Source organism: Pelobates fuscus, chromosome 1 (assembly GCF_036172605.1).
Source record: "Pelobates fuscus isolate aPelFus1 chromosome 1, aPelFus1.pri, whole genome shotgun sequence".
NCBI lineage: Eukaryota > Metazoa > Chordata > Amphibia > Anura > Pelobatidae > Pelobates > Pelobates fuscus.
The window spans coordinates 81151850-81166798 of NC_086317.1; the positions used below are offsets into that span (position 1 = coordinate 81151850).

General features: G+C 41.9%; 1 protein-coding gene across 2 annotated transcripts in view; it reads right to left on the reverse strand.

Annotated features, from left to right (window-relative positions):
* Positions 1 to 14593, reverse strand: part of SCARF1 (scavenger receptor class F member 1) — a 59753-nt gene extending 45160 nt beyond the window's left edge. Inside the window, exons 1-2 of one of the 2 annotated variants that reach the window (XM_063449928.1) lie at positions 14330 to 14593; positions 5357 to 5418 (exon numbers count right to left, since the gene is read on the reverse strand). In XM_063449928.1, the coding sequence (XP_063305998.1) occupies positions 5357 to 5418; positions 14330 to 14430 (163 nt within the window). In that variant the 5' untranslated portion in view covers positions 14431 to 14593. The remainder of the gene's footprint in view (positions 1 to 5356; positions 5419 to 14329) is intronic. The other variant, XM_063449929.1, reaches the window with a different exon arrangement.
* Positions 14594 to 14949: the final 356 nt, after the last annotated feature.

The window sequence follows — 14949 nt, forward strand, 5'->3', positions numbered from 1 at the left end:
CAGACCTCACAACTAAAGTGTCAACCCTGGAAGCCATACATAAACAAACGTTGGACGACGACGACTACCTACGACTGATCGCTGCACGGAGAGAGCTTAGAGATCACCTTTCCCAGGGTCTTTCACACACTATTACGAAATCCGCCAGGTATTTCTACGAACATTCCAATAAAAGCGGTAGGCTTCTGGCGAGGATGCTTCAGGCAAAGAGGAGGGCACAACACATTCACAAAATAAACACGCATGACCGACATAGCACGAGACGACCGGACGGGATACTTGACGCCTTTCAGGCATACTACAGAGACCTGTACAATCGATCGCAAACCACACCAGGGACAGACACCCAGACACACCAGAAGAGGGTCGCGGACTACCTCACCAAACACATCTCCAAGACACTCACCCAAGATCAATCAGACGGCCTAGAGCAACCCATAACACTCGAGGAACTCAACGGCACACTGAAACTCATGAAACCGCACAGGGCCCCCGGCCCTGACGGGTTACCGATTGCGTACCTCCGCACGTTCAGGGACACCCTCCTGCCCAAACTTTTGTTGGGGCTGAATTCGATCCGTGAGGGCGGGCAATTCCCCACTGACACCTTAGCTGCCACTATCACGATAATCCCCAAAGAAGGGAAGGATCCGACTAACTGCTCGAGCTACCGCCCAATATCGTTGTTAAATTCAGACCTAAAACTTTTTGCCAAGACCCTAGCTCGACGGATCTCCCCACTCCTCCCGGATCTGGTCCACCCAGACCAGGTCGGGTTCATCGCAGGGAGGGAGGCCAGGGACGACACGATACGTGCGCTCAATATAATACATTCGGTTACATCCGAGCGGCGCGAGGCTGTCCTACTTTCGACGGACGCCGAAAAGGCGTTCGATCGGGTAGACTGGACATACCTCGCGTCCACTCTCCGCCACTTTAGATTTGGCCCCCAAATATGCACCTGGGTGTCGGCATTGTACACGACACCGACAGCGCGGATCCGAGTCAATGGGACCCTTACACAACCATTCCCCATCAGTAACGGCACTCGCCAGGGATGCCCCCTGTCCCCCCTCCTGTTTGCCCTCTCTCTAGAACCATTTCTGGAGGCGGTCAGACGGGATGGGGGCATTACAGGGGTGTCGATGGGAGCCGAGGAACACAAACTGGCCGCCTACGCGGATGATATGCTGTTTTTTTATAGAACAGCCTCTAATCTCCATTCCTAACCTCCTTCAAGCGTTCCGTGAGTACCGTCAAGTCTCCAATCTAAAACTCAACCTAGATAAATCTGAAGCCATGTCACTGCTGAGTGACGCCGGCTTCGCTGACCGCCTGCAAAGTCTGTTCTCCTTTTCCTGGCAACCCACCAAACTAAAATACCTAGGCACCTGGCTACCACGCGATCTGACACAATTGTACACAGCTAACTTTCCGCCCCTCCTAACGAACATTCAAAAAGATCTCCTTCGCTGGTCACCACAATATCTCACCGGGTTTGGCCGCATTCAGGCACTTAAAATGAACGTCCTCCCTAGACTGTTGTACCTCTTCGCGGCTCTACCTGTCGCGATACCCCAAGCGGTTTTCCGCATCCTTACGAGGGAAATACGCAACTTTATCTGGAATCGCTCCGCATCCCGCATCCGTAGATCCACTTTAGAAAGACCAAAATCGGCGGGGGGTGCCGGGCTGCCCTCCATGCAGCAATACTATCGCGCCACACACCTTCAACGGGTAGTGGACTGGCATGCGCGCCCTGGGGCCAAAAGATGGGTACCCATGGAGGTGCAGCAGGCCGGGGGGACGATCCCGGCCAGGCTATGGCTTGGATCCCTCACGTTCGCGGAACTCCGGACCCACAACCCACTCATCGATGCTACCCTCAGGGTATGGTGCACACTGCGTTACGCACACCGACTCACCACATCTCCGAACCCACTTACTCCTCTAGCATACAACCCAAATCTAGCAGGGGGTCTCCCCCCCCCTCGGCATTCCGAAATTTCACACAGACGGACTGGATCTACCTTCGTCAATGGACAGGAGACAGAGCCCTTAAACCACTGACCGACGTAGTTACGGCACAGAGACCAATCACACTGGACAGGTTCCGTTATCACCAGGTGAAGACCTACTACATGAGCCTCTAAGGTATAGACCACTTACACAGACCACTGACAGACTTCGAGCGCCTATGTACTGACAGGAAACACCTAGACCATGCCGTATCATATCTTTACACTATGCTACAAGCCCTAGGCAATGAAAGCCCACTAGGATTTACGGATAAATGGGAAAGGGAGACAGGGATGCACCTGACGGCCCAGGAGTGGGACAAAATCTTCCTCTTAACCCACAAGTGCTCCATTAGCTCTAAGTACCAGGAAATGAGCTATAAACTGCTCACTCAATGGTACAGAACCCCGGACATGCTTAAACGTATGTATGGCACTTCCTCTGGCGAATGCTGGAGATGTGGCTCTGCCCCGGGCACCACCCTTCACATATGGTGGACCTGTCCCCGCATTATCCCATTCTGGCAGTTGGTACACACTAAGATCACCGAAATTGTAGACCCGGACCTCCCACTGCAACCGCTACCAATGCTTCTGCACCACACAGCCATGTCGGTCCAAAGGTATAAGAAGACGCTCACGATACACCTGCTCTCTGCCGCGAAAAGTCTCATCCCTCTGCTCTGGAAAAGCCAGGCAGTGCCCACATATAGACAATGGGTGGATAAGGTAGAGGAAATTCAGAACATGGAAATGTTGACCGCTTCCCTGCAGGAACGCTCGGACAAATGTGCTCTCCTGTGGTTTCCATGGACGTCCTACATCGCCCGTGGACAGGCCTGACCGGCCTACTCTGCCTCCGACAAACCATAGGCGACTAAACTTACAGTTCTGTTCCGCGCCCCCTGGGGATAGCCCTGGTCTCAGCCTTTCCTCTTCTCTCCTCCTTCCCTCCCATTCCCCCCCTCCCCTGTGCCTGACCCAGGACACGGTCTTCAATGACTAGAGCCCTGCCCCCCCTACGAGTCAGGTACTCTCCCAGGTAGGGTGACCCCCACCTGCCGACCCAGAATTGGGTACACACTCCTCTGCTACCCCGGACCGGCCTGCTCTATGAGTCAATTGCCCTCTCCATGGCCCCGCTCCCCGGCGGGACTCCGCCCTTGCAGCAAAGGTACGGGCAGGCTAGCTGTCAATCGTACAGGTTTTACAGAAATTGCTTTTGACTTGAGGTAGCCAATCAAACTGTTCATCAGTGTACTGTACTCTGTAAAGTGTATCTTGCTCCCCCACCCCCCCCCTTTTCTTTTTTCTGTCTCCCTCCCTATTTTGAAAACTATTATAAATAAAGAATGTCTAAAAAAAGAAATACGATATAATGTTATGGGCTATAATGGTAGGCGAGGGTATTGAAATACGATATCATGTTATGGGCTATAATGGTAGGCGAGGGTATTGAAATACGATATAATGTTATGGGCTATAATGATAGGCGAGGGTATTGAAATACGATATAATGTTATGGGCTATAATGGTAGGCGAGGGTATTGAAATATGATATAATGTTATGGGCTATAATGGTAGGCGAGGGTATTGAAATACGATATAATGTTATGGGCTATAATGATAGGCGAGGGTATTGAAATACGATATCATGTTATGGGCTATAATGGTATAGAGGTTATGGGCTAAAATCATGGGTGAAGGTTTGAAGATCTGATATAATGTTATAGGATAAAATGGTCAGTAAAGGTATTAAGAGGTGAAATAATGTAAGGAATATAATGGAGAGTTGTTTTGAATATTATAGGATACGATAGTAAATGTACAGAAAAAAACTAAAGTGTGAGAAAATAAGAGTGGAAAATAATTATTGTATGACACTGTGAGTCCTTCTTGGGGAAAGTGCTATTATTGCAAATTAGTTTTGTTTTGTTTGATCTACAAATGAACACAATCTAGAATCTTACAATCTAGAGGCTAACGTTTCTGAATTCCATGGAAAGATTATGGAAAATCAGCATGCCTTCCCTTGGTACAGATCTACCAATATCAAGGAGTCATAACACAGGGTGAAGAGAACTGATCAAGCTTCTTATTAGTCAGTTATATACAGTGATCGATAGTTAAATTTGAGTTAAGTGAACAAGCAGTTAGTTAAATAGAATAAAGGGATCTAGGGAGGGTTCCATTTCATTATTAGTGAGATTATCAGATATGAAATGTTATTCTAGGACATGCCAGATGAAAATAGTCCTGACTCATTTGGGACAGATCTCTCCAACTCAATCAATATGATTTTTATAGGAGAGATATATAAACATGTGGGGGGTTACAATTTATACATTGGATCATGTGGGCTTGAAGGACAAGAATATAACTAGAAAGATATGTTTGTTTAATAACATGTAATCTAGCTGTGTCACTAACATATTTGCCACTGAAAATGTGTTTCAATTTAATTTTGAAATTAATATTTTTCAATTCTTTCATTTCACGGTAATGGGAATGTGCAAATAATAGTTTTCATTTTGATGAATACGGCTGCATTGTATTACTCTTTGCTAACCAGGGTTTATTCACTAAACATTTTTTTTTTACTTAGTTTAATATCAGTTTTGATAAATATAAGAATAGCAATTCACCAGCTCAGATTCAGTGATTTAAAGTAGTTTTAGATTTTAGATCACTAACAGCCCTTGATGGATGCTTGTCTGTAGAAACAACCGAACATCTACCAGAATATACAGAGTTGCTGATTTGACTCAATATGCAGAAATGTTTATTCTTACATGAATGTTTTCATGAACTCATTGGAGTCCGGTAACAGAAATGAAACATAAGAAAAATGAAAGGCGGGGGCCCGCATGAATTCTTATAAAAATAACACATTGTATGAAGTTCATGACTCACATTCGTAGTGAAGGGGACTGACACCCAACCTATAGTGAGCCTTTGTTACTTGTGCAATATTTCCTGCCATCATTGTATTACAAGGTTTCAATGTCTTCATTATCAAATTACTAGAAAATGATTCCCAGAAGCATTTCTAAGAATAATCTAAGCAAATCGAAGAATAGAATGCCTAATAAAATGTATATTTTTTCTTTGTTGCATAGTCCACTTATAACTCTTCTTCTAACCTAATTTTGCGTTGGTTTTTCCCCCCCAGTATTTTGTTTGTAAGTAAATGCATTCATTGACCTAGGATAATTGAATATTTAAAAAAAAAGCAGAGGAAGCAGAAGTGTTGGCTCTGATCAAGGCTTTTGTCTTCCCCTCAGACATGCTGCTTTATCTGTGAAGGATTTTCCTTAAGGATGTGCATTATAACTTACCCACCGTACATGCTCGCCCTTCCTGTTTCCAGCCTGGACAGCACACCAGTCCATTGGTGACACTGAGAGAAAAGAGAAACAGGAAGTGGGTTAATGCTGCCATTTTGTTTTGATGACATCTTGTAACTAGAGCTAGTCGTGCAAAAACTATTAACCTGTGCTGCATAAAATTAAAGTGGTTGTAGCATGTTTGATACATTGATATATGGATATCCAATAGCAGTTTACATATGCAAGGGTGGAATACATTGATAAGGATAATAATATTGATTTGCTCAATCTGCAGTGTTTCCCTGGGCAAATGCTACTACTGGGCACTACATGGAAAGTGCTGGTCTGTGTTACGTAATAACCATTTGAAAAGAAGCTGTCACACATGATTATTAGCTGTTGCTGTTCCCTTGGGGTGCCTGGGGATCCCAGGTAAGTTATCAAACATTCTTAAAATGTTTGCTAAATTATTCTAGGAGGGTGTCAGGGCATTGCTGGCACCATAACCACTATAGTGGGCTGTACTGGTGATAGAGCTTGGCGTGTTTTTCTAACGGTGGACTGCAGTAACAAAGAAATAAAAGAAAAACATAACAGGAAAAATTGTTATTGTTCAATGTAAATGAAATAATTTCACTTAATTCTGTGCGGCAGCTGGTGTTTGTAAGAGCCCCCCTAAGACGTCTGTTATCAAGATGGATGCTTTTTAAAAATCTTGTTAGCACACTTAATGTACAATGTAGTGTAGTCACACAGATAAAGAGTATTTACTAAGTGGCAGGTTAATGAACATGTTCCCCTTCTCATTGAATTCCTGGAAATTATGTCTGGGATTTAAGATCACATTTTGGATAAATGACCAGTAATTTAAGATTAGGTACATTATACAGAAAGGATGAGACATCTCTCCCCCTCTTATTGTGTGAAAATGGGTGCTTGTTCATGTACGGTGGTGTGCCAGTCAAAAAAGTCATGCCTAGAGTTATTTATCTGAGCATTGCATGGTTGCTATATTTGAAAAACTCTGTATGACATTAGAATAAATAATAGAAAGCATTAACGCAATAAATACAAACATATTTTCTTGTACTGCTGTTACACTATTTATACATGCCTTAACTCACACCCCATGGACACACAGCAGAGCAGCCACTGTTGTAACTACTGATCTATTGGGATTTCTACAGACAGCAGTTTCTAAAATTTACAGAGAACGATGTGAAAATTCAAAATATCAAGTGAGCAGAAGTTCTGTGGGCAGATTTGCCTAGCTAGCTAGACTCGGCAGAGGGGAATGTCCAGACTAGTGCAAGCTGATAGGAAGGTGACAATAACTAAAATAACCACATATTATTTTAAGCAGAAGAGCGTCTCCGAATGTACAATACATTCACCATATCACACTATAGGGAAGGTGATTGGAAACATTTTACCTCTAGATGTATCTAGATTTCTGTTGTGACATGCAGATTGTTTTGTCAGAATTTGATGTAAACAACATCAATCGATGACCCACCCTGCTTTGCATCAATGATTACGACTGTTGGTTGAGGTGTAATGGTTTGTGGAATATTTTCTTTTAACAGTTGAACATGATATACATTCCATAATCAGTGATAACCACATGCATCTCTCTATGGTGACAGACAGTCTACATTATACCATCTTGTAAAGACCTCCTCCAGAAGGATTACATGTCAGTACACCTAATTTCAGACTGGTTCCACAAATAATGCCATGAGATAGTGTTTTCCAAAAGTCTCTATACTTAACATATACATTGAAAAAGTTAATTTGTCTTAAAACCTGGTTTGATGTTCATCTACGTTACAGTAATCAACAAACACAGTCTGTTTTAAGTAATAATAACACACACATTATTGTGTCTGTTAAAGCGGCACTGTCATCCAGTTTTTTTTAACCCCCCGTCCTGACTACACTGCATCTAATTGTCCCCCTAGTCAACCCCAAATGCCCCTAAGCCTACCATATTTCCTTTTTAAAAAAATCTTTATTTTCTGCCGGACCTAGGTCATGGGCGCCGCCCGCTTTGTGTGGGTAGATGAAGTCCCTGTGGGACACGTCATTTGCCCACACTAGATAGCGCTGTGAGATTCCTGCGTATACCCAGGTAAACACTTGGGCATTCGAAAGACAAATAAATGAATAGAAATTTCAAACAAATGAACTTAGACCTTTTTGTGCTCCCCGTCACTTCCTAAGCCCCTCATGACCTCCGCTATGCCGTGAGTAGGGGCATGTCTACTAAACAGTGAGCAGTAGGGGCATGTCTACTAAACTGCTCCATGATGTAAAAAAAAAAAGCCCCCCACCCTTCTAAAAAATGATCCCATGGTGGGGCATCTATTAACTAGCGGGGGGCCCTGAATGAAAATGAGGGGGAAGAACCTATTGTCCTCCCCCCCCCGAGCAGCGGGTGGGGGCCCTGAATGAAAATGAGGGGTTGGGACCTATTGTCAATCAGAGTGCTGTGACAGGTAAATGTAGAGACTTACCTGTCAGTCTCTTCATTTACCTGTCAGAGCACTCTGATTGGTTGGCTTAAACCAACCAATCGGAGCGCTCTGAGCCTAATTGTAGGGCGAGGGAAAGCTTTATAAGCCTTTCCCCGCCCTGCGGAGCTCAGTCTGTGCCATGCCCTCGCTGAGTGAAGAAGGATTATTTTTTTTAGCGTCGGGATTTTTTTTTCCGTCTGATTATTTTTTTTTGCACTCTGTTTTTTTTTTTTTTTTTTAAATAAGTTCGACGGGTATCATGGTTTTTTATTTGGCCTTTTTTGGGGCTGAAAAAAGAAGGTTTTAGAAAAAGGAAGACATGAAATGGTAAGTATTTTATTTTTTTATTTACAGGGATTTAGATTTATGGTCTCCCCCTCACTATTTTTAGGGTTACGGGGTAGGGTTTTTTTGGGTGCGAGGGTGACTAGGGACTTGGGGACCCCTAGTCACCTGGGGGGGTATTCCACATTTCCCCCCACCCTTCTTCTAATAAGATTTTGCATCAGGTTTCTTAACTCTTTGCCTGCTTGCGCTTCATGTGATAATGACTATGCCTCTCCCCTTAATGACACTGTCAAAATAGGGTCGAGCATGGATGTCATTACAATTATGCCCCCCCTGAAAATATTCCTGCGGACGCCCATGGGTAGGAGGGTGCAGGGACAGCAAAGGCTCACCTGTTGGTGGAGGCAATAATAGCATTCTGGCATCACACAGACCCAAGGTACTTTTTATCAACCCACCCAAAACCCATGCTCCCTCTTTTGGATAACCCAGTACTTCCGGCAGGTAACAGAGTTACACAGAAACTAGTTTTCCCCGAGATAAAATAGCCCAAGGTGAAGCACTTAGTTTTACCTGGTGATAAAATCCACTCTCTAGAGGAACTGCTCCCTAGACACACACAGTACTGCAGACTCTTACACACCATCAGTTATTTCTCTACATATTAGCGATGACTGAGCTTGTAAAGCTATGCTGTGATGAGACCCCTCCCCGTAGGATGATATCTCTACTATTTGGCATATTGATAAAGAGTAGATATTCTCTACCACCAGTTTTCATGGGGCAGTGGGAGGAAGCCCTGTGGCTAACGTAGAGTATGAGTAGGATAAGACCGTAGAGCTGACCCATAAACGCTCCAAAGATGCAAAAACACAGGAACTATAATATAAATGTATGACTCACTGGTACTACACCCAATAAATACTACAGAGATGGTTCCTGATGCAGCCTTCTCCATATTTAGTGGCAGTGTTCTGAGACTCAGGATTTCTGGCACACAATGTATGATATGGTGAACAGAGTCACTGGTGAGCCCCCTTCCTTTTGAACAGAATCACTTCTCTTACATCACAATGAGACCTACTAGCGCACATATAAAAAGTTGGTTGTGTCTTGTCACCTGGACTCAGAAAAGGCCCTGATCTCAAGGTTTTGGAAGCATATTAATGTCATACACATGAAACCTGCATGACGGATACCTATATATAAACCTGGACACTTATTACTTTTGTATCCAGATTTCCATTATTCTACTTTGTCTAAATGTTATTTTCTTATAAATATAAATAAATTTCTACTGAAGATTAAAAAAAAAAATATATATAAAAATAGCACATTTAGGATATTGGTGGGGGGGAAAAAAAAGCTGTCAACAAATTTTGCAACAAATGGCATCCAAGTCGAAGGTTGCCTAGGGACGCCAGTTGAGGAGAAGCCAGACGCCTGTCTATCTCATTATCATGAAGTGAAATTTATTTAGGAGGGAGGGATGGGGTGTCCGAGGGAGGATGCTTCTTGTCCAGCCATGCCTTGTGTGTTCAAGGACAAGAGTTAGCAGAAGCTTAAACAATGCAAAAATATCTAGCGACATTCAATTTGGCAGATTTCCCAGACTGTTATCACAGTAGTTACAGGCAGAATTTAGGATTGAGCTGTGTTAAATAAATTATAGACATATCGACATATATATAGTTAATACAATGTTTAACAAAATCTGCACACCAGTCATGCCATAAGACTTGCTTTTCCCACAGAAATCATATTTATATTCAATAAAATACTTAAAGGGACTCTGTAGACACTGTATCTGCTTCATTTCATGAAACTGATTATAATGTCCGGAGTTCCCCAGTTCCATAATTTCATTCAGCATTAAAGGAACACTATAGTCACCTAAATTACTTTAGCTAAATAAAGCAGTTTTAGTGCATAGATCATTCCCCTGCAATTTCACTGCTCAATTCACTGTCATTCAGGAGTTAAATCACTTTGTTTCTGTTTATGCAGCCCTAGCCACACCTCCCCTGGCTATGATTGACAGAGCCTGCATGAAAAAAAAAACTGGTTTCACTTTCAAACAGATGTAAGTTGAACTTTAATCACATACAGGAGGATCTTGCAGGGTCTAGCAAGCTATTAACATAGCAGGGGATAAGAAAATCTTAATTAAACAGAACTTGCAATAAAGAAAGCCTTAATAGGGCTCTCTTTACAGGAAGTGTTTATGGAAGGCTGTGCAAGTCACATGCAGGGAGGTGTGACTAGGGTTCATAAACAAAGGGATTTAACTCCTAAATGGCAGAGAATTGAGCAGTGAGGCTGCAGGGGCATGTTCTATACACCAAAACGGCTTCATTAAGCTGAAGTTGTTCAGGTGACTATAGTGTCCCTTTAAATAGTTTTTCATATTTTTATGTTTAAATACAAAATTAGAGTCCTCGGCAGCCCCTCCCCTCTGTGCTGCTTCAGCGAATGAGGAAATATTTGCATGAGCAGCAATGGGCAGCTATGATTTGCTGAGAGTGTCAGCTGTCTGTTTTTAGCCTGTCAGAGCTCCAACTGACGGTATGAAGGGTATGACTACAAGGAAGTGTATAATCTCTGCCCTGGCCACATCTCCAGAAGAGGCCTGACTGTTGGTGGCCTGGATCCCTTATTTAGTGTTAAACTGCTCTAAAATGATTTAACATTTTATGGCGAGACCGTGCCAGGGGACTCCAGGCATCATAACCAATTCAAAGAGATGAAATGATTATAGTGAGTACAGTGTCCCTTTAAGTTCTAAAACATTATGATACACTGTTACAAAACCCAGACTAGAATTAAACAGGCAGCTTGATTGTATCTTCTTGGTTTAACTGTAGTGTAGTAGGGCAAATTTTTTCAAGTTGTTAAATCGAAGAAGTATGAGACAGACACGCTCTTCCACTCCCATTTTGTACACTACAACCCCAAGCACACTCCGGCTTAATTTCAAATTTAAAATGATATTCAGCAACCAGAGACAACCTCTGTCAAACCATTTACTATTAACAAAAAGCATTCTCATCCAGATTTTCAAATGAACAGTAATCAAGCAGAAAAAGTGAATGCGTATTATGACAATGGCTAACCCTGTACATACTGTGGACTACAGTCCCCAGTATCCTGAGCCAGCCAGACACATTCGCCGTCCAGCATTAGAGATCGGATATCTGAGGTGCAGTGGAGACATGGCTAAAATGGGTTTTATCAGTTACGGAATAAACGTATTGACCTTATATGCAGAGAGCCTTGTGAGAATGTCCAGAGAAGTATCACATTCTTCTATGGGCTATCATAAATATCAACGTGTTTTCTATGGTGTATCTAAATGTACATGTTTAACAATTCTCTCCAGTTCGCTGAATAGTCGAAAACTAACCCCGGCTGGCAGAACAGCAATTACAAATCAGGGTAATCCCTCCAGATTAACTGTGGTTAGGGATGTGCATATTGGGAGTTGTAGTTACAAATTTGTCATACTGAGGAAGAATTAGTTCATATGGCATACAAAAATAAAGAGATTTAACACAAATTTGTCATAGTGAAAAAAAATGCGACTCTTATTTATTACATTGTATACGATCAACAACAGGGTTATTTACCAACATGAGATTTTAGACATTTAAGGCCAGAGCAGTCAAACTGAAACCCTGAGCTGAGTTAGAAGAAGTTTTCCAGTTTGTCTATTTTGACCTTAAATTTGAAATCCACTTTGAATTTACTTTGGCTTCTTACTTTAGTAAGTAGCCATGTTAGTTATGAAAGGAGTGAATAGGAATTATAATATGAGGGTCTGAAATCTTTACAGAATAAGAACAAGAAGTATACGCTAGCAGCCCTAGACTGCCCATAATATCACATTCACAGTTTCACAGTGTGACTTCATCCACACCAAAATAAAGAATTTAAAAAAACAACAACAAAAAACAAGCTTTGCCAGTACAATAACACGGTGCTCTGCCCTGAAGAACATAAAGTACAAAAACTATTCATACAAGTACGAAAACATGTCACACTATGTGATGTCTCAGTAAGATGGATGGTGCATTTGAAAACAAAACAAAGTCTAGGCCAAGAAACTATGTTTCCTAATGTAGAAAGCATAAGTGAGTACATCTGACACACATTCAGGACAAAGCAGGCTCATATTCTCCTCTGGCTGGGCTTATGCTGCTGCCTACAGCTGGAAATGTACAACTACCATCCTATGTGAGATAGACAGAGGCAGTGAGGTGTGATGGAGTTGCAGCTTAGCCTGATGAATACATTGTGTGATACAACCAGTAGCTGGTGTTGCACGGGTAGTAATAATAGTCAAATAAAAAAAAAAAAAACTTTGTACATGAGGTTGACTAAGGCCTTTAAGAAGTGTCGTCCAAAAACCGAGTAAAGGCAACGAGAGTCGTTGATTGCCTAATAAAAAGACTGATGACTAAGCTCACAAGTCTTTTTTTTTTTTTTTTTTTTATCCCAATCAATTGCTAGTTTTCATTTGCAATGTCTGTATAATTATACCAGGTTAGATGTTTACATATGTTCTGGGGGAGGTTCTTTTTACACTACTTTCAGAATTCGGTTTCCTGTCCTATGGGGGGAGGAGCTAACCCATTTGTTAAAGGGACACTGTAGGCAATATAATAATTTAATTGAATTGCTAATAGAGTCTGGAGTCCCCTGGTACTGTCCCACCATTCAGTGGTAAACCATTTCTGACCAGTTTTACATTAAATGAGTATCCCTGGCATCCCATAACCCCGCCCCCATTTGAGGTATAGCTCAGAGAGATATTGTACACTTCCTTATAGCCATTCTGATTCATACCAGCAATGCAGTCAGCTGACAATCTCAGCCAATCATAGCTACCATTACAGTGCAGGTTAATGCTTCCTTATAAGCCCAAGCAGCACAGAAGTTCCTGGTGACTCTTGTTTAGCATTGAACATGTTTTAATGCTGAATGGAACGGCAGCGCCAAGAGATTCCAGACACCATAACCACTTCAATGAGCTGAAGCAGTTATGGTGCCTACAGTATCTCTTTAATGCTGCCATGTTGAATGATTAGGAAAAGAAAATTACACGGAAACATTTTTTTTATTCATTTTTATTATTTTACATATAAAGCAAAATATATAATGTACGTTTTACTAAGGGTAGTGTCTATCATACTAAAACAGGGCAGTTTATAAATCAGGTGAAATACGGAAAAACGGAGGGAAGCGCAACTATAGTAGTTGGAGAAGAAGATGCATTGAGAAAGGGCACTGCCCGAAATGTCTGTATTCTTGCTTGTTCTGCAAATAAATCTGAGGTAGCACTTTGTGCAATACTATATTTGCTCTTCCCGCCTTTTTTCTGTATTTTGCTTGGTCTGTACACTGGAAGAGCCGCAGAGTGTGGGGGACAACTGCAATTGTTCAACTTTAATTGCATTTTCTATAGGTACCATGGTAACCCTTGCATCTATGAATCTGTTATAAATAATGTGACCGTGTTATCCCTTTATTTTAGGAAAATGTATAGAGTTGTATTCGCTAAAACAAAACAAAAAAATCTGTATATTGTAAAGGATTGACAACCAAATAGTGAAAGTTAAGTTAAAATTGCCAAGCTGGTACTATAGCGGAGTTGGTTATAGTTTCCAAATCAGCATTTTTCCTGGGTTTATCCAGTAAATAGTGAATTTTTGTGAATTTCACACATCAGGCCACAATAGCCATATCAGAAACAATGATATGTTTTCAGTTTAGCTATTTAGGCAAAACAATTTAACATTCACTTTGAATTTACTTTAAAATCCTGTCAATTCACACTTTAGTGAATAAATCTGTCTGCCAAAATCATGCTGTACATTTTTAAAAATGAACTACAATTCAGTGCTAAGTGAATTTTTTTTTTTTTTTTAATATTAACTTTATTATGTAATTCTTCCAGGAGTGGACAATATATGTAACTACTCTCATCATTCTTAGCCAACTTTTCAGCTGACCAAGGTTAATGGGATTCGTACCCATCCACGCGGCTGGCTGAGTATTGTGGCAGTCGCTTCCACAGCGTGGGGTAGTGACAACCAAACTTGGCACATTGCTAATTGTGACTCTGTCGTACATTTATCCATATATCTACGTTGTGGTCTTTTGAGAATTTAGTACATACCTTTCAGATTTACAAACATTTGCCCCAGCAGGATCTAGATCAGGGGAACACATTCCTTGAAGCCAACTCCCAAACAAGACAGCCAGCTGTAGTTTCCACATTATCCTTGGCAACCCCAGCGACTACTGGTAGAGCCGGCCAAGTGTAAGAGCCAAGTGTGATTTTAGGCATAAGCGCAAATAGCTGTTCTAAAAATCTTCCACCATAGTCCCATATCTAGATACGATTTCCCTCTCCACAGCCCAGTGTGAATGCCCTTCTGGATCAAACTCTTTCTTGATATTTCGTCTTCCTGAGGAAGCAGAGGTGGGTGCACAATTCCTGCCATTGAATCTAAAACGCAGGGAGGGGGGAACAGTGACACAGGATCTGAAGTATAGTGTAGTAAGCAATACACGACACATGCCAAATGTCTCACTAATACTACAAAAAATGGCATCTATTTATAAAATTGGAGAGGTTTCCATTTGTCTACAGATTGTACGGATATTTTTTTAATCATGTAGTAATCTCTGTAGTGACCAACATAGGCCACCACCAAAAATAGAAGTAGACTGCATTTATTTCTCGCCATAAAATAATTGCAGCATAGTTTAAAAAAAATCCAACAGCACAGGTGA